General features: G+C 43.6%; 1 protein-coding gene across 6 annotated transcripts in view; it reads right to left on the bottom strand.

Annotated features, from left to right (window-relative positions):
• SDK1 (sidekick cell adhesion molecule 1) overlaps nt 1-27339 on the bottom strand; it is a 384927-nt gene that overhangs the window by 74755 nt on the left and 282833 nt on the right. For 5 of the 6 annotated variants that reach the window (XM_040078744.2, XM_040078745.2, XM_040078747.2 and 2 more), the window contains 8 exons: nt 25971-26069; nt 21296-21487; nt 19288-19409; nt 11983-12092; nt 9422-9572; nt 7352-7589; nt 1398-1513; nt 948-1137 (listed from right to left, as the gene is read on the bottom strand). In XM_040078744.2, the coding sequence (XP_039934678.1) occupies nt 948-1137; nt 1398-1513; nt 7352-7589; nt 9422-9572; nt 11983-12092; nt 19288-19409; nt 21296-21487; nt 25971-26069 (1218 nt within the window). Of the gene's footprint in view, nt 1-947; nt 1138-1397; nt 1514-7351; nt 7590-9421; nt 9573-11982; nt 12093-19287; nt 19410-21295; nt 21488-25970; nt 26070-27339 lie in introns of those variants that run through there. The other variant, XM_040078751.2, reaches the window with a different exon arrangement.

Here is a 27339-nt window from a genome sequence, read left to right as displayed (position 1 = left end):
TTCCTGACCCTATATGCTCCCACTCCTTCCTTCCCTGCACTGAATGGAAAATGTTTTGTTAAGCCACAAGTCTGAATGTTTTTTCAGCCCAACCAAATTACTTTAATCAATTTGCTTGTGTAAACCAATGTTTACTCCAATATTACTTTGAAAAGATTTTGATGACAAAGAGAGAGGTTTAAACAGAAGCCTCTCACACTGATTTCAACCTATTCACTCCTGAAAAAGGTAGAGAAAGTAAAAGCAGTTTTAGCATCTGCAAAGCCCAAAGATATTTCAAGAATGGAACCAAATTTCTATAGAATTCCATCAGCAGGAATGCTTCCACCACACCGGTGTGTTCAGGGAGGGCTTGCTTGGGTTCCTTCAGGGCATCCAACTGCACTGGGAACCCCCTGGGAAGTGCTGGAGGCAGCTGCAAAAGGAAGTTGGTAGGATCATCTTCCAAGGTCAATGCCTTATTCTTTTGAGTTAAAAAAAAAAAAAAAAAAGAGAGTGGATTACTGAAGTTGCAAACTCCATCTCTTTCCTTTAGCCCAGTCAGGCCCAGATTTGTTTATTGCTTTCAATTGCAGAACTTTTTTTTTTTTTTTTTTTTAGCATGAATGAACTTCAATAGGAATTTATAATTGGGCTCTAAAATTGTCTTCAATAGAAATTATCTCCACCAAGCTTCAGAGTTCAATATTTTTTTCCTCTTCATTCGTTGCAGGGAAGGAGGAAATGGGGGACACTGATTTTTTGTGCCTTTGCCGGATTCTCAGCCCATAACCAATGGGATACTGCTGAGTTATACCAGGTACAGCCAACGTCCTTTGGGTTCAAAGCCGAAACACAAATCCCCCCCAAAATCCAAATATTTGTTGCCTACGCTTGCACCACTAGAAGAAAACCGCATTAGAAGGCTGGATCAAATAAGATGGTTCTTTTTTAAGCTTTAAACTCACCATCATCCTTGGTTCTCTCAGTGACTGCAGGGGAGCTGGGGACCCCATCCCCAATGCGGGTGAACGCCAGCACCTGCAGCTCGTAGAGCACAAACTTCCTCAGGCCTGAGAGCAGCACTGACTGGCTGTGGTTCCCCCTCACCGTTTGGCTCTTGGGTTCCGAGTCCAAATCCTTTGCTTTGTAAAGGATCTGCAGGATAAACGGAGATGAGACGCAGAAGGAAAGAGATGGTTGCATGAGGCGAGATGAGAGGGAGATTCCTCCTTGTCACCCCGTGTAAAATGAGACTGCATCACCAATCACCTCTTTGAAAGCCAGCACATTTCCTTATCTTCTATAGCTGACTTTGGAACACAAGAATTTCCAGCAGGTGAATAGTAAATAACAAATACAAAATCATGTCCTGGTAATACACTAAAAATCAAGAGTATGAAACTCCAGTGGCATACCTTGTAGCCCAGGATGAGACCATTCTGCTCAGACTCAGGAACTGCTGCCCAGGTCAGCAGGATCTGGGTGGAGCTCACGGCTTCAGCAGAGACATTCTCAGGAGGAGCAGAGGGAACTGGAACCACACAGTGTTACCAAAGAGCAGAAATAGGTCAGACATAGCAGATCATTTTTCTCCATCTCCCTACCTGCCCAGGACTTTTCCAGGCTCCCACTGAAGAATATTCAAACCCAAAAAGGGCTCAAATATGTTTTAGAGAATCTCTTCTCCTCTTGCATTCATTCTACATCATCTTTTTATTTCAGCCTGTCTCACAATTTCTTGCCAGTTCATCTCAGAAATGACAATGTTTGTAAAGAGCTAAACATTTAATACTTATCAGTGTCTACAGACAGACAGTAAATATTGACAGCTATGAATAAATTTCAAATTCTCTATATTTGCAGTAATTAGAACCAAGTTTAAATTCCCAGACTTCTCCAGAAGCCTATCCCCCAAGTATTTCTTTCCCACACCTTTATTCCCTATTCCAAACCCCAGAAATCTCTCTGAATGCGAGTTTATCTCACAGCATGATCTGTTCTAACAAGAAGTTTTATGCCCCTGTGCCTTCCTGTATTATCTGAAAGGAAATGATAACATCTTGTCTAGAGCTAGCAATAATTTCCCCCCTGGACAGCACTCCCACTTCAGTAAGAAGTTCTTTAACCTACACAGCCTTTGGATGATGCGACAGCGCTCAACATTCACAAGATGTCAATTAGAGACGGATGCATTAACACGAGGTGTCTTTTCAGGGATTGATGGGGTGTCAATGAGAGATGCCTATTTCGTTTACATTGCAAAATTGGCTCTCATGAAACTGGAAACATCATCAGGACTGATGGCACAGGAACACTGTAATTTTCTCTGGCTCCAGAGAAGAGCAAACTCTGTTTTCCCATGCCATTAAAACTCGCAGTGCTGCAGAACCACACAACTGCAGCCTTCTGTAGGCAAGCTTAATAGCGTGTCACGTTATGCAAGCGGGACGTGAGGCTATTTTTAAGAGTTCACATTTTATGCTGCCCTTTTGCGTTTTTCCCCCACGGCATTTCCAACATCTGAAGGGTGCGATCTTTTCTAAAGCCTGATACACCTGTGAGACCTCCAGAGAACATTCCCCAAGTTATGTTACACAAGCACTTAGGGACAGTGAGGCCTGATTAGGGCCTGAATATATCACAAGAGCAGCCCGAAGCTCTGCCAAAGGAATGCTTTCCTGGCTGTCCCAGCGAAAGGACAGACCTGCTGTTTTGGAGGAGAGCTCCTGAAGATCCTAGCAACGTGAATGAGACAATGAGTACGACATCAGAACTAATAAAAACGGGAAAAAAACCACCCCCAAAACATGGTGCCCCCATCCCTGTGCACTCAAGGTAAATGGAAGAGATAATTTCTGAAACAATTTCCCCGATACTAATTATTTGGGGCATAAGAAGCAGAGCACCATCACACGACACTGCAGCAGACTGAAATCCAATCTTTCGCCCCTCCAACACTGAAGTGTCTTTTTTTTTTTTAATCTTCTCCCAAATTTATCCCCCACAAGGATATAATTTTGTTAAAGGAAAATAGATTGCCAGGAGCCATGAATGTCTTTGGACAGCTGCCATATCTTTATCTGTAGATCTTCACAAAGAGCTACTCCCACATGAATCACTCCTGGAGAGAGAAAGGGTGGAGGTGGGTCACACGAAACCAGGATGTGTAGAGAAAGAAGCCCTTTCCAGCCACATTTATTTCTATTTTATCTGCTTAGAGGCCTTTCAAAAGAGAAAAAAGTTATTTTCCTTTACAAATAGTTCTTTTCCTCTTTGATCAGCAGCTAGGTACTCTCCCCAATTCACAGAAGGTGGAGGCTGTGCCCGGGCTGGCCCTGAGGGCATCCTGGCTTTGAGGTGAGGATGGTCACACTGCTGGTGGGGGCACTGGACAGCTGACAAAGGAGAGAAGAAGGTTCATTAGCTCAGAGCCCTCTCAATTCCCAGGGACAGCGCAGCTGAATGCCCCCTCTCGCTGGAAAGGAATCTAAGTCCAGTGCCTGAATGGCAAAAAATCTTTGTGCTCATTGAGCGAGCTTTAAATCTTCAGTTCCCACCTCAGTGTTGAGAATTTTATTCTTATATGAATTCAGGACCTGCAAGTGATTTTATGGATCTTATTGTTGCCAGTGTTTTATCAAGTAACAGACTCTGATCAACCCTTTAAGAATGAATTGAAAGGTAACCTTAATTTCTCTGGCCCTTCTCCTCTCTCAGGAAGCTGTGATTCAAAGAAATTATCATTTGCTAAGACTAATTAGTGAGTGAGGCACATAATCCCTCTTTCCTCTGCAAGCTCCCTTCTCTAATGCTGGTTTCCTTAAACTGTTGCACTGAGGACTTTGTTATAAGCTCCAAAAAGCTGAGTTCTCATTAGTAACCTGCAAGAACAGCACAGAAGCCAAGCAACAGTGTCTAAAAAAAAAAAAATCCCAGAGTTTGAGCAAAATGAACCGGAAGCACGGAAACTAAACGATGAGCTAATCCAGCAAAGTGCCAGCACGGAGCACTTCAGAAGATCAAACATAGGAAATCACAGAGTTACTGGCACTTTGCACTGGAACTTCAATAACAGCTCAAGTTTTTAAGGTTATCCACTTTGGCATCTAAAATCGTGTATCCTCTTTCCACATCTGACACAGCCACATCTGATACACAGCAAATTATGTCGTTTTATGTCTCTAACTGGGCCAAAAGGAGCTTTTATAAGCTACTCTGTATTCTGGCTTTCTAGGAAAGCTAGAGAGTGGGATGCAGTGGTTCTCTGCATTTTTGCAGCTCATTTTAGCTGCACATCCCTCACTCTTTTTGAAAGCGAAAATTAAAGTGGCACATTGTACATCTGACTGATGTCAGCTAAGAAGTGCAAATTTCCAGCAAGGTTCACGGCAAGAGTAGCACAGCTGCAGGACACATCCACTTTGCCTCTAAAATTAGGCACTGCAGGCCAAATCCTCAGCTTGTACACACTGACAGATTCCCACAGTGACACCGGACCACATTTGAATTATCAAGAGATGCTCCATCACTGCACAGTAACTGCTCTGCCAAGGTCAGGCTCCCAAGCACCGGGAGATTGATCCTTGCCATGGATGTGTGACCATGCTCCTACAGTAGCTCACGCTGTAAGACAAGTGTACACATTCATGCAGCTGAATATTAAGAGCACAAAATCCATTAAGGCGCTGCGTTGGGTGTGTCTGAGGTGAATTTTTTTGAAAGCAGGAGGGTCTGTAGCTAAGAGGAGGCAGCCCTGCCAAGGCTGCTCTAATACATCAGATGCCTCTGCAATTTCTTGCTTTCTCTATATTGGACCTACTGTCATTGTCAATTTATTGAGTGGAAACCTGAGCTTGTTACTCTGCAGTTATTTTACACTGTAAAATTTAATGAGCTATTTGATTTCTAACATTATGAAAACATTTTGGATTGATAGAACCTGTCCTGTTTAAAAATCCTAATTCATCTCCCTCCACCTTCAGCTGCTTGCAACCCTATCCCAGACTTTCATTTTAGGATTTTCCAACTGTTTTTCATGCCAGCGTTCCCAAAACCTCCAGCATTATTTATTCTCCCATAGTTTCTTTGGTTTTGATTTGTTTTATATATTCAAGAGCTCCAGAAACCAGCAAGTACTTGTAATGACATGCCCCACTATTTGTCGTTGGCATTTGTGCTCAGCTATCAGAGCTGTGATTGCACAACCTAAAACAAACAAATGTTCAAACAGAGCTTTATTTCCAATAAAGATTTTGGGCTCCAGTGGCTGCACTGGAGATACCATGGCCTGGTTTAGTGCCTGGACTCTACTCCTTATCTCCTTGGATCGTGTTAAAACAGGGAACCAGGAGTTGTGCCAATGGAGCACCTCATCATCCTGGCCAAGCCACCTCTGGCCAGCTGTGGGGGACGCTTACAACCCCCAGCACCAGCCAAACCAACTTCCTTAAGACTCTGTATCTAAAAAAACGGAAAAATAAATATTTTGGACACCTGCTTTTGAAGTGCTTTGAGAACATGAGCGACAAATACAATTTTTCTTATAGTCCTGAAGACAGACCTAGAAGTGCCCTGACCTTTCTCTCCAGCTTTAAATATCTTTTATTTGCACTTTAACCCCATTTGACTGTGCACACAGGTTAATTCCAGATTCCCTGAAGTGTTTTCATACAGTTTGCTGCTAAGCCAGCACATCTTGTATATTCTAAATCTCGGAAAATACAGCCAAAAGTCTGAGCCCCGACTTGCTCTGTGCAAGAAATCAGATGTCAGTATCAAAGAAAACACATGGAAAAAACCAAATGAGTCCTTACGGCCTAGATCACAGCTTTGTGTTATTTTGATCCTGGGTTTTGTGTACCTCCCACAATCAGTTTCAAGTCAACCTTCCCTTAATACTGCCACAGAAACTGCCAGATCCACGCATAACCTCTGATCTTTAGATGCTGAGCAAGAGCGCTGTAATCCTAAGGTTTTATGAAATGACTTAATCTTAGTATTTACTACATTTCAAAAGAAGTGTTTGAAGAGCGGCGGAGAGGCGAAAGTGGAGGAGGTGATATCTTTTTATTACGATACAGAACTGCTTTGTCTGGGCCGTGCTATCTCTAACTCCAGCACAAGCCTTCTTCGAAATACCCCTGGCAATCTCTTTGCAATTACTCCTTCCCAAAAAGCAACACTTCAGTGGAGGGGGATGACTTTGTTTGGCTTTCTCCCTGGCTAGTTCAAAGCACAGTTATCTGAACCAGCAGACCAAACCCTGCTGTGCCTGGCCTCGCTTCCCACCAAGGAGCACCGCGTGGTACACGGGGCACAGACATGCACAGGATTAAATCCCTTTAAAAAACTTCTTTAACGAAGCAAAAATCGCAAAGGAATAAGAGGAAAAAGATATCAGCGTTGAGCCTTGCACAAATAAGCGTGGCAAACAGATTTATTATTAAACTTTTAAACCACACACGTCACCCACTTTGTTATTAACTTGCAACATAACTTTCCATTTTCCAGCTGCATGTGGGGTAGGCCTGGAAATAAGTTTTGGGGAAGTCAGCAGCCAGAGAGCAGCTTTTCAACATCTGTCTCTGCTGCTCTCCTGAGCTAACAGTAATTTACTGTTGCCCGAGAGCGACAGTTTCCTTCTGATATTTGAAGTCTCTGTGCTTGCCTGGACAATTCAGCTCAACAATGCAGCCCTGCTGCTCTAGGTCTGTGAGCAGGTTATGCCTACATGGCCTTGTACACACAATTTTGGAAGGCAGGATTGAAAATGTGCCATCAGAAGCTCAGGTAATTATTTTATTTCTCTCTGTGTAATCAGCTCTCTAACGTGACTTGTGCCCTTTCAGAATTATTTGGTGCTTGAAATGAAATTTCGGGTAACCACAGCTGTGAGGAAATGTGCCTCAGGCTAGAAGCAGACAGGGAAAAGGGGAGGATTAGGGGAAATGGGGTATGGGGAGGAAGAGGAGGCATGAGAGAGCATCTCAGCCAGAAAAGCCTCTATACGAGCTTCTCCTTGTGCTGTCCACACTGGGGCAGAAATGGGGAGAAGTTGTTCTCTTTGCTTTAAATAAAAAAACTGGAAGGGTTGTGTATGAAAGCAAGGTAGGAATGAAAAAAGAGAAATAACCCTTCAAATCTGTATGTCTTTTTGCCTGCAGTGCATCTCAAGATAGTGGTTTGTTTTTTGGTTTTTTAAATTTCATTTCAGATTTAACGGCTCAGCAAGCAAAAAAAAAAAACAAAACCAAACAAACCCAAAACCCCACCCAACATCGAAACACCAAGCTAAAAAATTAAAATCTGAACACAAAAGGGCAGAAAGTGGTGAACTTCTTGGGTTTTCTGATGTGGTGCTTGGACTCACCCGACTCCCGCGTCCGACCTCTGACGGGCTCGCTCCAGGGCCCTGCCCCGATGGCGTTGAAGGCCTGGACCTGCAGCTCGTACTCCGTCCACTCCTGCAGCTCCTCCAGCGTGCACTCCCGCGCCAGGCGGTCGCCGATGACCTTCAGCAGGGCTGGGGACGGCGGCTCCAGGCGCCACGCCCTGACCCTGTACCCCACCGCCTCGGGGTTCCCGTTGTACTGCGTGTCAGGGAGGGGCTGGCGAGTGACACAGGAAAACACAACATTCCCGTCAGGACGCGGCTACCTGAACCCGTGTACAGGCCACAGCAAGACAAGAACGATCAAGAGGTTGATTTTCTGGTCCGTGCCCCCTGTTCTCTACGTTTCTGTGCTGTTTGGAGTTTTACTTTGGATTTTTTTTTTTTAACCTTAATTTTTGAGTCAAGTAGGTTTGCTCACAAAATCAAGGCCTTTGCTGTGGGTGTATCAACAGAGATGATATGAATACAATATATTTCAGAGCTTTGTGATTAATTATGGAAATGAATGATAAATTGCTGAAGCATGTGACAAATTCATTTATCGTACATTTTTTACTTTTTTTTACTGACTCTCTGCCTCCTCATTTATCAGCAGAGATTCATTCTAGTATTCTAACTCCCCAAGCAATTTCAGAGATTAAAATATGAAATAATTAGCCTACTTCATGAAGTTTGGAGTTTTTCTGCTGCAAAACTAACTACACGATGCCACGGATGGCTGAGATTCAGTTCTGATTCACTGGGAAAGCTGGATAACATTAACATTTCACAGCTTAGAAGACTCTACCCCGCAGGCATGCAGGGCTAGAAACGTGACCCTCATTCTGCAGGAAGGGAGGAATCCCCAGCTCCCAGGGGAAAACAGATTCACCTGCAGGTCTTGAAATAAAAGAGATTAAACACTTTCAAATATTGATGTTATTAAGCATGAAAAGCGTTTATCAGGTCATTTTTAGCTGTGGCTGTTGCTTCTCCCAAACCCTGCAGTTCGACTCAAGGAAAACAGTTTTCCAGGCAGCACAATCCTAATGTTTTAAAAGGCTCTTAAAACAACCTGGAGTTAATTTTGATGGAAGATACGGAGGTCTGGATACAGTACCAGTGTGGGCATGATATTCACACAGAAAAGCCATGACAGAGTCGTGTGGGGTCTCTCAAAGGCACTGCAATGGCTCTTCTGTGGGAAATGAGGTGACACCTTCAAGATTCAGGTTTTGGTCTGACAAGGTTCAGCATTAAGTGCAGTGTCCGGTTGAGAAACTGGAATTATTCCTTCCCAACAGGAGAAAAACCCTCTTGCTCCCAGCCTGATTTTGACTTCCAGCCATGAGTTTATGCATGGAAAAGCTAACATTTGGGCGAAAGGAAACCTGTGCTTCATCAACTTCACACCGCGGCAACCCCGGTGGAAAATTCTGCCTAACAGGGGTGAAGAAAAACCATTCTGGAGCAGCTTAATTGCCAAGTAAATCCCAACGTGGCAACTCTGCAGGTAACTGAGACGGCGAAAGGGCACAGCGATGTCAGCGATTGCCGCATCTTCGCGATTAATCATTTATCTCTGCGTTTTAGCGCATAATTCCACACCGTTTCAGCTAAATCTAATCTTCCCACAGGATTGCCAGCCTCGCTGCTGCTGCACCACAGCTCTGAGAACCACATGGCCGGGGTGCCCCTTCCGAGGACCGTTTTGTACGGAGCAAAGAGCCGAGCCCTGGAAAGCAGCAAATTGGCTTGAGCGCCCCATTCCTGCCCCACGCGTTGACCCGGACCGTGGTCCTGGAGCTCCTCAAAGCCAAGCTTTTACACGCAGGCACATTCCCCTGATGAAGTGGCAGAAACAGTGGCAGTAGGCAATTTATTTGATTAATAAGGCACTTAAGGCAAGGCTCAGATTTCCGACTAGTCTGGGAAAGGAAACGATTTGGCCGTTACTCCTTCGCGCCGAGCCCGAGGAGGAGGAGGAAGCACTTTGGGAGGGCTGCCCTGGCCCCGGGGGAGCAGCCCCATCCCCGACCCCATCCCCACGTCCCTCGAGCTGCTCACCACCCATCGCAGCCACAGGCTGGTCTCGCTGGCCGTGCGCACGGTGACGCTGCCGGGTGCCACGTCCGGCGGGGCCTGCAGCGTCTGGATGACCCGCGAGGGTTGGCTCAGGGGGCTGGAGCCCACCACGTTCACCTGCCGCATCCGGAACCTGGAGCAAAGCGGGGAAAGAGGCAGCCAGTGCAGCTGGCAGGGCTCAGGGAACGCTCCCTCGCTCCTCCAGGGCGGGAGGACAGGTGGAAAAATACGAATTAGGGGCTTTCTAAACGTTCCGCAAAGGTCGCCGCACGCGCGTCCCCCTTGTATTCACCGCTGAATGCTTGATGGTAGCCGCTTTCAGATCCTCTCAGGTATTTAAAAAATGAAAATGAGATTAGCTTAGGGTCTATTAGAAACTTAGGTATTTGTGTGAGAAATTTATGTTAATTATACCAAGCCTGATGAGCTTATGCTGGGAGTAAGTGATTTTCTCTGGCGATGCTTATACAATACATTCAGAAAGGTATTAAAATATCAAACTTCGGATAGTCTCATTCCCTGTCAATATAAAAAATATACTGGTGATAACATTTCCCCTCAATTACTCGTTGAAAGAGGCTGATTTATCCCTGTGTGGCATTTTCAGCCTTCCTGCACAAGAAAGATTAAGTTACTTAATATGGATATGCATCTTTAAAAAAATACCCTGTTCTGCTTGAAACCATCTCTTCTACAATAGAAATCCTTACTGGGTCACAAAAGATTTAGGAAAATCTTTTTTTACAAGGAGCACCACATAATTAAGACGTGCTGTATATTTCAGATAATCTCACCCTCACAAGCAACTGGAAGCACCCAGCATTTGCACATAAATATGTGACCTGCTCACATTAAAAACTTAATTTGGACCTAATGACTGAACTTGGGAAAAGGATGAGACAGTCAACACAGCAATGTTTATTTACCTTCTCTGATCTCCCTCCAAAGTGCACTGAAGGAAACACATTAAACAAACACCATCCTGATTTCACTCTCAAACACTGGCCCAAAATACAGGAAAGAAGAATGGCCTGTGAAGATGTGCTCTGATAATCAGCTCTCACCGTGCATTTCCTCAGTGGGCAACGACTGAAGCTGATTAGGGGACAACGAATCCATTTGGCAACAGCTGTCTAGGTTTCAGAGACTGGTATAAAATTGCTCAGCACTGAAGCAAAACTGAAAAAGGTCCTATCAGTGCATGCAGGAGAGAAAAAACATAGGCAAAATTCAGGGAGCTGCCTTGAAATGAAAAAAAAATCAGAGGGGAACTGGATGTGTGAAAGATTCCAGCATAAGTGGGATCACTCTGGAATTTAATGAATACAAGAGTCAAATGAGATGTAAGAATAAGATAAATCAAAAAGTTTAACAACTGGGAAAAAACAATCACCCTAAGTTTCTCATATTCTTCATTATTTGCTGTCCCAAAGATGTTTCTCCATGCACCTCTCTGGGTCTGCAAGTTTCCCTTATTCTTCATAGACAGTGAACCCTGCACTGTGGGACAACCTGCACTTTCCTGCTCATCCCTGCCTTTTCAGCTTTTAGGATCCCTCTCTGTGAGGAGAGCAAAATCCTCTTAACCTGAAGATAATTTTCCTAAACCTCTGCACCAGAAATCTCTGCTTAAGTTCAAAAAAATTTTCAAAGACCTTCTAGTAAAGCGTTTAGCTCTGGAAGATGAGGTTTAAAACACTTCAGTGGAGAGTTAGTGAAAAATTCAATATGTTCCTAGGTTTGTGACCAAGGGAGGAAAATTAACAGGCCAGCACTGAGTCAGTTGTAAATTACATGAGCACTCCTTGGTTGCACCTACTCCTGGCTTACAACAGCACATGGATTAGTTAATAGCCCCTTCAGCCAGCACAAAATGGACAAGTTTCTAGAGGGCTGATTTAACAATTGTCCCTGGATCTCCTTTCCACCAACCTCTACATTAGCAAGCTGGATCATGAAAGTATTTTTCATTAGGGCTGAGTACCTCAGATTCTCCAGTCTTGTCTATACCATGGCATCGCTTGGATTGGATTGATTTAAAAATCAATCTCGTTTAACTGGGGTGCACCCACAATGCAGAGTCACCTCAATCAGTTTAGGCATTGCTTATATCTATTAAGCTTAACTTGGTAAATTCCTATCAACAAAGGTTTAATCTAACTGATGTTACCAGATCAAGTTAAGTCAATAAAGTGATGTTTAAGCTGATGCAAATATGTAATTACAGGTTTGCACCAGTTTAACGACGATTGATTTGCCACTGGCTGATGTTCCACTGGTGCTCTCTTCAGGGAGGGAAGGCACAGGACAGCAGTTACTTGTAAAGGAATTTCCTTCTTAATGTTATCAACTGGATCTTATGTGAATTACAATTAACAATATCAGATTAGAAATTTTAAGTATAACCTCTAAAAACAACGAAGCTCTTCCCTTTTGTTCAGATTACAAAACCCAGCCATATGTTTCTGATTAGAAAAGCTGTTCCATGCTGCTATTTTCTAATTTTTTTTCCCATGTTGAAGATGATTACTTGCTGTTCTTACCTGTAGTGAGTGTAAGGAGTGAGGTTTGGTACCTCCAGCATCTGAGCATCAGGTTCATTCTCCACCTCATGAAGAGTCACCCATTCTTCTTCATCACCCAGCACACCAACCTGTACAAGGGAAAGGTAAGAAGGAATACAAAACAGATTAGTATAAATACATATAGAAATAAATACATGTAATCTCTTTTACAATGCGCATCATCACAGCAGTGGAAGCACAAATGCTGTTAAACAGCATTTTCCAGCTAATACTGATTTTTATATGACTAGTTATTTGTAAGGAGAAAACCCAGCCAAGTTAGCCAAGTCTCCTTGTACCTGATGGGACTTCACTGGATCCTGTGATAAGAACCATGCCAGAAAAAACACCATGAGAGCAATAATACCCTGCTCAATCTTCCTGCCACAATACAAAAGTATCAAGTAGTAATATAAGAGAATGAAAAATAGCCTTGATAATAACTCGCAGGAACTGATGCATACTAAATAAGTCTCAATGGAGGCAAATGCCATGGAAATGAAGACAGAGAAACAAGAACAAAGTCAAAGAACAAAAGTGTTTTAACCTCATCTGCTGCTCTGCACTTAGACCAGACTTTTCCACGAGCAACCCTTTGTATTAATTAATCACAACATGTTGCCCAACATGGGCCCTCAGCCACGGCCGTGCTAGAAGGGACTAAACACTGATGAGAATTGAGTATTGCTTTCTGTGCAGCTTCCTGGAGATTAAATGAAGATGAATCAGGACTAAAAAGGAAGCCAGCAGGGAATGAGAGAGAGGCCAGAGCCTGACCTGGAAGATGCAGCATGCGTGGGCAGGGCTGTGCCTGAGAGCCATGGGAGGAGAGCGGAGAGGGGGAGAAGACAAGGGGTGGATGACTGGGCTTCACTTGGGAGCTTTGCAGGTGCTGAAACCCAGGGGAGCTCAGGCAAGGCGCCTGGAATAATTCCCCAGCACTGAGCACCTTCCTCTGGTGTTCCAACCCTGCCACAAAGGGTGGGTGTAGCCCAATTCCCTCCCTGACTGAAGGGTGGCAGAGGGTACCTGGGCATCCCTTCCCTTCAGTGTCCATTCACAGACCTCACATCCACAGGGATACCTTCTCCCTTTTTAACCTACTGACACTTTCTACTCCCACAGGCTGCTGTGGGAGCACATTCCAGAAGCTCACAACCCACTGTGTAAAGAGCTATTTCCTTTAATCTTTTTTAAACAGATCCCTTGCAAGTTCTGTGTACGAGCTACAGCCACAGATGCTGTCAAACACTCGCCAGGCACCACAGCCCAAAGTACCTCGCATACCCCCAGTACTTCAAATAGAAAATTAGGTTTCATTCACTTTTTTTTTTTTTTTTTTTTCCCTTCAGGAGAAGCAGCCTGATTTATTTATAGACCTTTTAGTTCTTCGCTCACCCAGGACTTGATGTGCTGCATATTTATGTTTGTGCGTGAAGAAATGACACAAAGAAAATTAGGCCAGAGAAATAAGTTCTGCATTGCTCTGTGGAAAGAAGCCTCTCTGATCTTCCCAGCAGAGCACTGATTCCATGGAGGATGTGACTGAACAGACCTGGGGGCCTTTCAGACTTGGGGATCAAGGTCACTGCCACACACTAAACAACATATAAAACAGATGGTAGTGAAAATTATGGACCTTTTAAAAATTCCCAATCCTAACCAAGCTCCATAAATTGTAGTGAAGCCTGTGGACGTGGAAGCTGAAGGGAAACAAGTTGAGACAGGTAAAACAGAAAATCCCTCAACTGAACCTGGAGAACAAAGAGTTGATAAAGAGATTTAAGAGGAAAAAAAGCCCTACACAAACAAATAAAGGAGGAGAGCGTTGATTTCAGTCAAGGAAACGGAGAACACTTTTTATTAAATGAATTTTCTATTAATACTGTGGAAAGCCTACAGTAAATTCTTATTTTTGCAAATATTACACGTAGCAGCATCACCTCCAATTGCTGCAGTATAGCAGCAATCCACAGTGCTCGGGAGGCTGCAAATAATCTCCAGTGGTGACTAAGTTGTCTTTTTTGTATTCTAAGAGCAGTAAGAGCTTTTAAAAATTTTTCTTGCTAACAAAATAATGAGGGGAAAAGAAAAAAAAAAAGCCCACAGGTTGCAATTGCTGTGCAGAGCAGGCAGGTCATTAATACACATTAAGGACCACATGGCCCAGCAGGGCTGACATTGACTCAGTGAAACATTTTCTGGTGGGCTGCAAAGGTGGAAATATTAAGGATCTTGTGCTAGGTCTATGTTGCTTGGAAGAAGTTTCATTTATTTTTTTATATATCTGTATATGTAGTTGTATATATTCTCAGAAGTGAGCCTTAGAAGAAAACCTTCAGTGATGGACTTTACATTTTTAACTTCCCCAAAATCTATAGCAGATTCAAAGTTTCAGCCTGTGGAAGGAAAAAGAAAATTATTTTTGCTGAAACACTCTGATGTCAGATCAGAGGAAATGTATCAGTTTCAAGAATCAGAGTACAAAGGGATTCCCACGGGGCAGAAAGAACCACAGGCAGTGGTTGGGATAAAAGAGTCCTTTGAGGGGCAGGAGAGCCCACTCTGAGCCGCTCTGAAGAACATCAAGTGAAGTTAAAGGCTCCTTTCTCGTAGCTGTTTTTCTGGATAACAGTGTATGCACACTTCAGAGCAGGATGGAGTTTGTTGACAGATCACACGCGCTCGTGGGTGCTTTGTTTTGGGAGGCAGATGAGGCACCAACTGCTCTTCTGTTACCATCAGCATAAAAACTCCTGGAGGAAAACGCTCTGCACCTTCCCAATTCCCTGTGCCACGGGGCCACAGCCCCCAGGGACCCCAGGATTGCCACATTGAAAACACCTCTGTCCCTCGAGACTCTTTGTAGAGTGCTCAATAACCATCAGCCATCGCTGCTCAGCGCATATTCATCCCCTCAGCTGCTCCCAAGGCAATACATCCAATAAAAGGGCATATTCCTTTATTATTGCAGAAATGAGACAGTGTAAAACAATATTGGGAGTGATGTCAGAACCTTTTACTTCCCCGTGTGTTAGCTTCTCCAATTCTGCGAAGGAAAATGTTGCATATTTTATGAAATGACTCAACGTTTTCTGCATGAGCAAAGTTGCAGAATTCTCACATTTAGAAAGAAAATGCAAAAAGATCAAAATAATCTGGCATGAGAAAATAATGTGTGTAAGACAGCAACGCCTCCAAAACTTCAGTTACGATGTACTAACTGCAGGAAAGGAAAACACAATGTTTCTGTACATTACAGAGGTACCCCGTGTCCTGCTATAGTTCAAGATGTGTCAGAGTTCTCGTTTTAGAGGTCCATAACTCACACTTTTGAAATCGCTTTGGGAGAAATTCGGTTCAGGGGATGTCAGCCCGGGTGCAATTTTTTTTTCCCACTAAATCCTTACATCGATTCAGCCATTTTTGATTTAGAGATTGTCAAGGGCATAAAACTGTCAGAGTTTCAGACACTTTATTTACCAGCTCCAAAGTGAAAACGACACCCAGAGAATCACCTGGTGCAATGGATGGATCCTATCTGGGTCACTGCCTTCCCCCACAGAACCACACAAATTCATGGGTAAAGCTGTAACTTCTTTCCCAACTCACAGCTTTAGAAGGCAACACAGAGATAATACTTTAAAGGTTTTACCACTTTGAGACTCTGCTCCTGCTCACCATGACATTCATACAAAAACCTCTCTAAAACCAGCAGAAAGGCTTTAAGCAAAAACTCTCTATAATAACCCATATACCCGTGGCTCCAGGAAATGTGATACCTCTCCAGAAACAGTTTTCAGCCCTTCTGCAGGCCTTGTGCTGCCTGAAAATAGTGTTATTCACCAGAAAAACACACCTGACTGGGCAGAATTTATCCCAGATTCTGTAATCAGCTCAGTGGTGTGGACTGAGCACCCACCAGGGCACAGCCAGGATGGGTTGAAAAAAGGTCATCCTCAAGATCCCTCCCAACCCAAACCATTCCATGATCCATTTATACACATTTTTTCCTGACAAAACCCAAGGAAAAATCCAACATAAGAAAAACATGAGACTAGATTGCAACCGCCAGAGAGTGCAAGCGTGAAACTGCATGGATACCAGGAAGGATTTGTAGTCATTCTTGGCTGAAAATTGAAAAGCTTCATTATATGCTCTAACTGCATCTGAGAGGACAGGACGGCTGGAAGGATTTACTGAAATCCTTTGTGGAGGAACAAGTTACTCATGAGTGTCAATGCCACAAGGCAGGGGAACTGCTGGTCCCTCTGAACAAGTGTCAGTGGAACCTTTATGTTATATTTGAACCTCTTCCCTTTAAATCATACTCTATGTAATAGAAAAAAAAATAAAAAAATGTTAGAAATATTTTTTAAACAGCACTGGTACATTTCTGCAGTTCTCTGTTTGGAAATCCAGTTTCCTCCAGTCCTGAGTCCAGATAAAAAGGATGGAAAAGAAACAATCTAGTGATTTTTTTAAAAATCCCTTCAAAAGTACAGAATGTACCTTCACTAGAAACACAGAAATGGGATTTTTAACGCTTGATATTTCAGTATCTACCAACACTAAACTCTTAAAGACTTGATCTCCTCTCATGTTCATTGACATAATAAAGAATTAGTTCCACAGTGGCTCCCATGAATTTACACCCAGGCACAAAAAGCAGGAACCAAGGCCAGATTCAAGAAATTTCATGTCAGCTGGAATTCCCAGCTGTGTTTCTCATCCAAATTGTTCATGAAGTATCAGACTTCAAAAATGGCTCTCAGCCAAACTGGAGCACTTGGAACATTTTCGAGACCTGCCCTCACCAAGGAAGCTTTCTGCCAAATAAAGGAACAAAGAAGAAAAACACGTTGGTGGCAGGTTGGTTGTGTTTGTGAATACAAAACAGCTGAATTTTGTCTGTGAGGACTCAGACATTGAGAGTGAAAGGTGAATTCCCAGTAGGGATGGAAGAGAAGAGTCAGAATTATCAGGGATGTCCAAAGCAAAGGTGTTGCTCAGCTTACAGAGGGGGAGGGACACAGATGAAGTGCCCACATCGCGGATTAGTGTTTTATAGCTGAATGTCATCCTGTCCCTTGGCAATACCATCAGCTTTAAAATCAGAGCGTGCAAAACCACCCCTTAAGTGGCTTTTAATTTAATGCCAAGGCATGAAACACTTAACACTGCTATTAAAAGCTGTACATGGGTCAGCAGATGAGAGATCCAGAAGGACAAAACCCCTCCCTCCACTTCAGTGTTGTACAACCACAGCCCTTCAATCCAACACAGTCCTAAGGAGCAATTATGGTTGTCCGTGCTAAAATACAGGTGTTGCAACATCAGCCTGCATCCCAGCTGAGAACAGACCACATCAAAGGCAGAAATGGAGACTGGAGTGGTGCTGGTAGCAAAAAACAATTTTGCAGAAGCTCTTTGAAAGGAGGGCAGGTCCAAGGCAGTTTAGATCCGAGTGGAGACAGAGGCATTCCTGCCCCTCTCTGCTCCCAGTGCCGTGTTCACACCCCCTCCCCTCACAATGTTCTGATCACACACAGCCTGTGCAGGGCTGATCTGTCTGAAACTCGTCTGCTCTTGGCTGGATCAAAGCTCGCAGCAGCTCCAGGTCTGGTCCTGTGTCAGCACACACAGACGGCAGGAGGAGGAGAAGTCTTGGTAAGTGGGATGGGGGGAGGGAAGAGGAGCAGGACAAGGAGAGCTCTGCTTTAGATTGGCTAAAAGTGCTGTGAAATTGCACTTTCAGGGAGAAAGTTTGAGAGGAGTGCTGGCAGAAAGGGGCTGTGAACAAAGGATTATACACAGCTGTCATCCTGGAAACAGGATTTGCTATATCCTTGAGGACTCACCAATTTCACTGCATACCTGAACTGATTTTCATTAATCAGGTGAGCAAGAGTTTTTATTTTATCCTGAAATCCACGAGGAGCAACATTTCTTGTTGCGCTGAAGCTGAGCAGCGAGGTGTGGTGCAGCAGAAACTTGTAGAGCTGCTGTGGTCAAAAGGATTGCCCAGATTCTGCAAGGACTTGGCTGTGCCCCTTCCCCAAAAGGAGCAAATTAATTCCTGGATCTATGAGAACCAAAAACCCCTGGACTTTTCTAGTGATGCATGGGATGTTGGTGAGTGTGAACAAGGAAGACCCTCCCCTGCACACCAAGGACTGTTCAAACCACTTTTTGTACCTAGAGCTCTTCAAGGATGCAGACGAACTTCACAGTAATTATCACTGCAGTTTTAAAACGTTCAAATTTGCTTCACTTCAGTAGCATTCTGCAACTCACTGAATTAACAAATTCCTAGCGATATCAATGTGGTGACCCAGCAGGAAAATGCTCCTAAGAATGTGCTAAGCCACCATATTATTGGATTTTGGTGTTTAATTCTGTAATATGCCATCATGTGTATATAAATGGCACAAAATGTACCAACTTGTTCACAACAACCTCATTACCAAGTGAAGTGATTGTATCAACATGTCTAAGTGGTGACGGTGATTTAAGAAGTCCAACATTTGGTCTTAAAAACAGATTACAGTATTTATAAAGACCTGTGGGTGGAAAAGGAAGAAGCAAAGCTCATCTGTCAGGAGAACAAATGAGAAATATATAACTCCTCCAAGGCATAATGACAGCAGAAAGAAGGATATTGTTTAAAGCTGATGGAGAAGAGAATTCATCCTATTCATATCTAGAGGCCTGGATAGAAAACCTTGGTATATTCCATTACAAGATAGAAAAATACACTCAATCTCATGAATAATGATATCTTAACTGTTCAGTGCAATTCTTCTTATACTCCTGAATCTATGAGATAATAATTCCGAACTTTTGAAAAGACAACTAACAGAACCTAAAGAAAACTTTGAAATCCTTTTTAAAATAGATGGATAGACTAAAGCCGTGCTGTGTGTGCTGTTTATGGTGTACCTGGTGTTCTGAACACACACAAAACCCCCTGTGAATTATTTAAAGGATAAGCATTCTCACACACACACATATATATACATATATATTATATATCAAATTTTTCTGTTGTTCTTCTGAACAGAAGTCCCCACATTCATCTGACACAGACATTTCTGAACTGAGCCTTTCAAAACCCCCTGCATCCCAACCTTCCCAGAACCCCCTGGATAGCCACTCCAGGCCATTTACACAGGAGCTCTGGTCCAAAGTTAAACAAAACCAGAAATCCCAACAGGAACTCATAAGTAAGGCTCTTTTTAACCCCCCAGAGACATCATTAAGATAATTTTGTCAGGGACACACCTGGCCTTCCACTATCCACTTGGAGATGGAGGTTTTGCCATCGTATCCTGGGCGGAATTGAAGTGTGGCAGAGCGAGGGCTGATGTTGGAAATCACCAGGTTGGTTGGAGCACCTGGAAGTTCTGCAGAAACAGAAAAGTAAATGAGAGGTAGAAATACTCTTTGTCTAGGAGACAGTAACACAAGCTGACGTTCAGTTTCCATCATAAAAAAAAAACAGGAAAAGAACTCTATTTGCCCCAATTGTGGTTATTTTCCTTTTCTTTTTGGCAGAGTTTTACCCACAGCATTACTATTTCTGCTCTCTGAGCATGCACCACATCTTTACAGATCAAAATGAGAAAAGAAAGAGCCCACCTACAGAATTACAGGGACTATTTTAGAGGAGCTTCCTGATGAACAAACCCTGTTGGTCCTGAGGGGAAGGCACTTCCCAGCTCCAGGTCTGCCAAATCACCTAATTCCACTGCACTTCTGTTTCCCCAGAATTAAATGACAATAATTCTTATTTACTTCTTAGAGGACATGCAACTACAACAGGAAAAAACTCAAAGTTTTGGGTAGTGTATTTAGTATTGGCCTATAAAATCTGGGTTTTTCAGGGCATTTCTGAAGCCTGATTAAAGTAAGTGATTTTTTTTCCCCCCCTTCCTGTAGCAAATAAAGATGGTCACCTCCTATGAGGAAAAATCTGAAGCCCCAATCAGATCTTTGCTTCCCATCAGTCAAGATTACCTTGGCATTTACATTTTTAATATCATCTGAATTAACAACAAAAGCAAGACCGGGAAAGAGATTAAATATAGAGTGTTTAGAATAAATTCCCAATAGCTACCCGCATTTATAACTGACGGAAATAACTATTATAATCAGTAATTATGTAGTGGAAGGTGTCCCTGCCCATGGCAGGGGATTGCAACTAAATTATCTTTCGGGTCCCTTCCAACCCAAACCATTCTGTAATTTTATGATAATGCTGCACTCTGTGCAACTGCAGCAGGCCAAAAATAGGCAGGGTTTTGGCATATATTTCAGGTGTGCACAAATACCCAGGATTTCTTGGTTCTTACTCCACATTTGGGAACCACAATCGATAAACTAACCCTGCCCAAGTGGGATAATGCTGTTATCTGGCAGGCATCCTGCCATCAGATATCACGGCATTGATCCAGACTGCAGCTTGTCACAATTACCTGTGATCAGGGAAAAGAAGGGCAAACATACTTTAGGACACACTGAAAAGTTAAATAACACTGGAGAAGGGAAAAATTGGATTCCCTCAGTGATGAGCCACTTTGGAAAATTCTACTTCTGTAACCTCTGTATTAACTGAAACAGCTTATCTGAGGTATGCATTGGCTGTTTAATTTGCTTTTCACACTGGATGGGGCAGAGTTTAGAATTCTAAAAACAAAATAGAAAAAGGGTAAGTGTTCAGGTGCCCAAATGGTAACTCAGACAATGTGGGACAGAACTACCTCCTCCCAAATATTTTTTCAGGCCACAGCTCCAAATTCTTCTAAATAAGATTTTAGTTTCACTATACAAGTGAAACACCCACAGTTGACATAAGCTATATTACTTCCACATGGAAAATCCTTTCCCTTTTAATATCACCCAAACTCTGTTTCCCCCCCAAAGCAATACTTTGAATTGATTCAGGCTTCATTCTGATGTCACTTTGTAAATGTCAAGAGATTCCGTATCGTAACCACTTTATTACTTTGTCCATTCCATTGTCATACCCACAACTTTTTTTTTTTTTTTTTGTATTTGTATTTAAGCACCCTCAACTCCCTGGAAATTTCAAACTGCAAATTAACATTTCAGTCCGTTCCAAAAATTAAATCCAAATTACGCGGCAAAGAACTCCAGCGCCTTACAAAGAAAATAATTTTCATTACCGCTGAACCAAAGCAACCCGCGACCTTTGGAGCACAGAAACACAAAGACTCAGCAGGTTTTGTTTTTGTTGTTTTTTTTTTTTGTTCCCTGCAGGCTGACCAACCTGGGGGCACTCCCGAAGAGATGGTGGAGGAGGTGACCCAGCCGCTGCCCTGGGCGGTGACGGCGGCCACCTCGATGGTGTAGGTGGTGAGGGAGGCCAGCCCCGTGATCTTGTACTCCAGGGTGCTGTTGGACAGGGCGCGGGCCAGGCGGGACTCGTTCCTGCCATACACCTCCCAGGAGATCTGGTACCCTGCAAAACACCCACAGGTCAGGGGGACGCGGCTCTCCAAGAACTCAGAGAATTCCTGCCTGTGCTTGTGGCCGCTGGTGGATCCTTGCTACCGACGCCGTTCCTTGTGATCGCCTTTTATAAACAGGAAAAAAACCCTCCTTGAACTAAACATTGGATAAAACACCCAAGGATTTTAAAAATACTGTTATTTCCAATAAACAATTGATGCAGGCACCTTGCAGAGCGTTATATCCCTGTCAGGAGGACATGAGGTCTCAGCTGCTTTTATTTTTTTTCTATGCTTGGTATGAAATGGCATGGAAACCTGGAAATAACCTGACTGAAAGGTGGACTTCCATTCTGCGAACTCTAGGAAGCAAACAGGAAGAAACACTGGAAAATATAACATATACTGGCATGTCTAATTAAAAATCCCACTGTGCTTAGTGGGGCTTTCTCCCTTTGCAGGCCAAAGTAACTTTTGGTGCTGCCTGTCTAGAAATACTTAGAAATCTGACAATTTTAATCTGACAATAACCATCAGGCAGGAACATTATGGGAATCTTCTAGGAACTGAAAAACCTCTACTCCCCACCGCTTGTTCCTTGCAGAAATCCTTTGGCAGGGTGAATCATTATCCTTTCTTTCAAAACCATCTTGGAGCCAATGCATTGTCCAAAGCTGCACCTGCCCTGACCTCCATATTATTCTTCTATCATAACCAGGCTTTCCTTTTTATCTCTTTGATAACCACTTGCCTTCCAAGAACTTTTGAAACTTTCCACTGTCTGATTTGCTCAATTTTACCTCCAAACCTGCTTGTCCTCCTCCTGCCCAGTCCCACTTTATTCTCATTTGAACCCATGTGAACCTTGCTGTGCCAGTCCCCAGAAAGCGAGTCTGAAAAGTTTGCTTGATTGCCGCTTTCTTTGTGATTTGGCTCAGAGGGTGAAAAAAAAAAAAAATAAAAAAATACACATAGCTCTTGAATGCCTGTGAAATTGAAGTGAGTGAAAAGGACTAACAGAAAGGAATCCCACTGAGTGAACCATGCGCAAGGCAAACTGGCTAGAGAAACTCCCTACTGGGTTCCTGTTCCCATCATCTAAGATGAGGAATTCAGACCAGTTGGAGGGCTTGGAGAGATTTTATTTTTTTTTTCAATTTTTTTTAAAATAAGAAGACATGATAAGCTGATTAACATATGTGAATTGATGCAGCAAAATCCCTCATGGTATTAATCAGCAAGAAGGCATCATCTCACCAGCCAAAAGCACGGTGAGACAAATATTTCTGCAAGAGTCTGAGAGGTGTGAGACGTTCTCTGTCCTCTCTTGTGAGCTGCCATCACTGACAGGGATTCATCTTAACCTGATTTTGCATGAAAATGGGCTCAGTGTGCTCACACAGTCACTAATTACGTTGCAGGTGAGAGGGCAGCAATAAAAGGAGGTGATGCTTCAACAATTCCAGCTACGCCACAAACGCTGCTCTGACTCTGCACTGCAGAAGGGAAGGGCAAAACTCCTGAATGCTCATCTGGAACTGGTTTTAAACAAGTGTCTGAGTGGGAATTAATTAACTCACTAATTTACCAATGTCTTGGAAACACTGTGGTGTTTTGATGCTCTCTGAAAAGGCTTAAGAACCATTTGTCAGAGCAGAGCTGATGTAGCAGAGACAGGATTGTAATCTGTAGGAAGATTTTGACAAAGTCTAAGGACTCTGTTGCCTGAATTAACAGAGGAGGAGCAGAGAGGTTGGGGGCTGCCTGTCCCCTGCATTTGATGCTCAGTGAAGAGGCACGAAGGAGCTGCACACACAAGGACCATCACAAACATCCTTTTCTTTCAATAGCTGTGGGTGCAGCCTGTTGCAGACAATAAATAACCAGAGGAAGATAAGCAGGGGACTTTTAATGCTCCCTCTAAACATTTGTTGCTTACGGACAATGGAAAGTGTCACTCAGCATGCACCAGGCAATCTTCAGTGATTGAGATATCTCCTCTCCCATCTGGATAAGCTTAGGTTATACATCAAATGCTGATGATTATTTTTTGGACATTTTATCTCTTCTCCCTTGTGACCACAGGATGAGACCCAGCTTTCCCGCCCATTAAGCACATAGTCCCTATGTATTTATTTTCTGGGGGGGGGGGAATGTTCACTGAGAAAAATATCCTGAGTAAATTGAAGAAAAGGCAAAGAGGCAGTATTTACTGTCAGGGATTTCAGTCCCCAATGTATAGTTAAATTCCAGTCATACAAAAGATGAGAAGAGAAAATGTGTACGTACACAGTGAGCAGACACAAAGCCAAACGCAATCAGGCATAACAAAAACAGACGGGGGAAAAACCCCGAAGTGCTGAAGGACAGGAACAACAAGCACTGCACCCCCAAGCAGCACCTCAGCCCCCCTGAGTGGCAGCTGGGCAGAACTCTGGGCCACGTGGCTGGTTAGATCACAGGGAGTGTGTTTTTCCAGAGGGTTTCCCCCGGCTTTGGTGTGAGTGAGGACAGGGAAGGTGCCACAGATCCTTCCCCCACGCTTTGGCACTCCGCAAAACTCCACCTAACGGGAGCTAATGACCACAGGAGTTTCAGAAATAATTTTCTGTTGATGTGGAGTAAATTCTCTACACGAGAGCACTACACCCAATCACAAACTGTCCATCCACATCCAGGTCCTCATAAATCAATGTTTGCTGAGGGAACGAGGAAGATACTGAGATTTACAGCAAGAGTAATGGGCAATTTCCCAGAGCAGGTTGGCTGCTGGGCACCCCCTCCGTGCTTCCCTCCTCCCAGCACCCGTGCAGGGAACAGGAAGGTCCAGTAAAGACATCAACGAGCAGAAATGATGAATAATTGCCTCCCTGAGCACTCAGATCTCCAGGCAGCCCTCTCTAAACCTTTGAGGTGCTCAGGGCATGAACAATTTTGCTGTTGTTCTATCCCAAATGCAATTTGCATCGTTAAGGAGGTTTCTTTTTTCCTAATAGACTCTGCTGGGCATTTTCACGCCGGTGTTTTGTCCTGGATAAGAGAACATCTTCAGTAAGCTCCTTCTGAGACAATTTACCCAAATATAACCCAGTCCATCGTTTGGCTCCATCAGGTTTCAACCCATTCTGGGAGGGGGCAGCTTGTTTTTAGCAAAGTGATTCTGCAGCACCAAGCACAGGGCTGCTACCTGCTGCTTAACAAGGATCAGTATTACATCATCCTGGATGGAGGTACCTAAATTTAAGCATTTGGGCTTGAAAGGCTTTGGCCATCCTTACTGAATCAATACTGCTCTGCTTTCAGGAGTCATTAGTTTCTGTTCTCAAGCCACTTAAATCAGTGCATATTTCAGGCAGGTTTCCACGGTGGAGAGGCGGGAGATGATCTGCACGAGGATTCCACAAGCAGCTGGGGGCACACAGCTCCACAAATGGTGCATGTCACAGAGGAAAACACTGGCAAGTGAAACCCTCTCAAAATAATCACCCCTGGCAATGTTAAAATGCTTCAGGAAATTAGACTGATATAACATCTCAGTGGTCAAAGGTCAGAAAATTTGGGGGTTTTAACTGCTAAAATGCATTTTTTAAAAATGGTAACACAACTTCTAAAAAAACTAAGCATTTTAACACTCCAAACCCAAATTATTTTTGATCCACATGAAATTATTTTCTCCCTTCCTGACTACTCCAGTAATTTAAAATCTGGGACCTTCTTTGTGCTTTAGAACATTGAAAACCTTTGTTAAATGGAATGTCCACCCTGTGCAGCTGCAATAGTTTCCCCATCTGAAAACAATATTGTCTCTGTTGATAAGAACTAGAGGTTTCCTCAAGTATTTATACCTTCCTCTATGAAAAATAATGAAGTTGCTGCCGTTGTATCTACACTGGCATACAGTAAATAGATAAATAGCTTGTCAAATGGCAGACTCATCAAAGGGAAACAAGAGAGTTCTGAACCCTTGTGATTGTTTATAACAGATTAAGTAATGACATGCAAATTCCGTCACGCAGTCCACAGCCAGACCACTTATCACAGAGGAAGGATTCTGCTGATTTCAGGCTCGGCCTTGATTGCAAACCTCAGCAATGCCAATCCAGACTCTGCAGCTGTGAGCTCCGTGTACAGACCCCCCACCCCTGGGGCAAAGGCCAAGCACAGTCTCACAAATTTCCAAAAATTCAGGAAAGCAGGTGGAGGTCACGGAGGATTTAACAAGACCAGACACCCTGTGGGGAGCTGATTTCTAACACAAACTGCTTTTCCAGTAACCACAATCACAAGCTGCCAGTAATTGGAGCTGTACTTTGGGTAACACTCCCTGGTGACATCTCAATTACCCAGAGGAGGGGCCAGGAAACCAGCAATAGCCCAAATTCTCCCTAAATGCTCCATTACACAGTTTTTCACTGCAACAACACGTTCCACACCCCCCCCCCCCACACACACTGTATAGAATAAATAAATAAAAGCAGAGATAGCAGCTGGTACCTGTGATGATGCCATTTTTCTCTACAGGTTCTTGCCAGCTGACCTTGAGCGAGGTGTCCAGAATCTCAGTGAAACTCAGGTGTCCCACGGCTCCCGGCTCTGGAAAATCAGAAAAGGAAAGCTGTTAATGGGTGAACCCCACTTAACTGGGGTCAGATTCACGTGGCAGGGTTAGGGATGGAGAAATATGTCCCTGAGCCAGGGCTGAGAGAGGCTGGAACCTCTCTCAGAGGGGAGAGGAGAATGCGATGTGGGAAGAAACACTCTGGCTATCATCATGTCAATTATTTCACCCAGTCATCATCCCACGTGTGTGGAGATCTAACAGCATTGCTGTTTTCCCTCAAGGATACCTGTGAGGTGTTCATCTGCTTTGTGCAGCAGCACCACCAGCATTCCTTTCACCTGGAAGGAGCCTTTTCCCTATGCAAGGTCACAGCAAGGACAGAGTCACGAGCCACTGCTTGGATAAACTCCCTCAAAACAACTCTAAAAATGTCCAACATAATGGCAACTGTCTTCTGTGAAATGAATACAAGTGTGTGAAACTTTTTAAAGGGTTTTTATGATGTAGCTCAAGAGCTCTTAAAAATTTCAGCTCCCCAGTGTGCAATGAAAGAGCATAAAATGGAATGACTGTCAAGAATATGCCATCCTCCCTCAGTTTTGATCTTCAAGGAAGACAACCTGACTGATTTTTGATCCAAATGCTGTTCTGTCCTCAGTCGATGTACTGGAAAAAGGAGGTTTTGTTCACTTTATATTCACTGTGCTTCTGTCATTGGATGCCTGCCCGAGTATCCTCCAGCTCCACTGACATCAGTTGGCAATTTCTTGCCTGCAATTTCATGTTTTGTTTCCTCTTCAGTTTAGTCCAGCCTCTCATTCCCCTCCAGCTATGACAAAAAAAAAGCCCAAAGCCCTGCCAGTAGGTCAGCTACAAGCCCATTTGCAATTCTGCAGTCCCAGGGAGGAAAATTTCCAAATCCACTCTGCGGGACCCAGTAGTCAAAGCACCACAGAACTGCTGATCCCAGGAATGCCCAACAAGAGCATGGAATTATCAGTTTGGGACCATGGAGCTGCAGACATGGAAACCACACTCCCACAAAGCTTTGCTCCAATCAGCCCCTGCAAGTTGCAGCCCAATTTTAAAGTCATCAGCAAACACAGGTGCAGGTGACTCCAGGCCAGGACACGACGCTTCTGACTGGATGTCAGGTTTTATTTGACCTGCAGCTTGCTGGCAAACAGATCCCTGTTTTCCTAAAGGATCACCTAACTTTGCTATCCAGACAGAAAATGATCACCTGTGAACATGAATGACAGGCCTTTCAAACCCCTTTTTCCCACCACATAAATCCTGAAG

The sequence above is a fragment of the Hirundo rustica genome, chromosome 15, assembly GCF_015227805.2.
Source record: "Hirundo rustica isolate bHirRus1 chromosome 15, bHirRus1.pri.v3, whole genome shotgun sequence".
Taxonomy (NCBI): domain Eukaryota; kingdom Metazoa; phylum Chordata; class Aves; order Passeriformes; family Hirundinidae; genus Hirundo; species Hirundo rustica.
The sequence above is the reverse complement of the archived record's forward strand: the minus strand, read 5'-3'. Positions and strand labels throughout refer to the sequence as shown.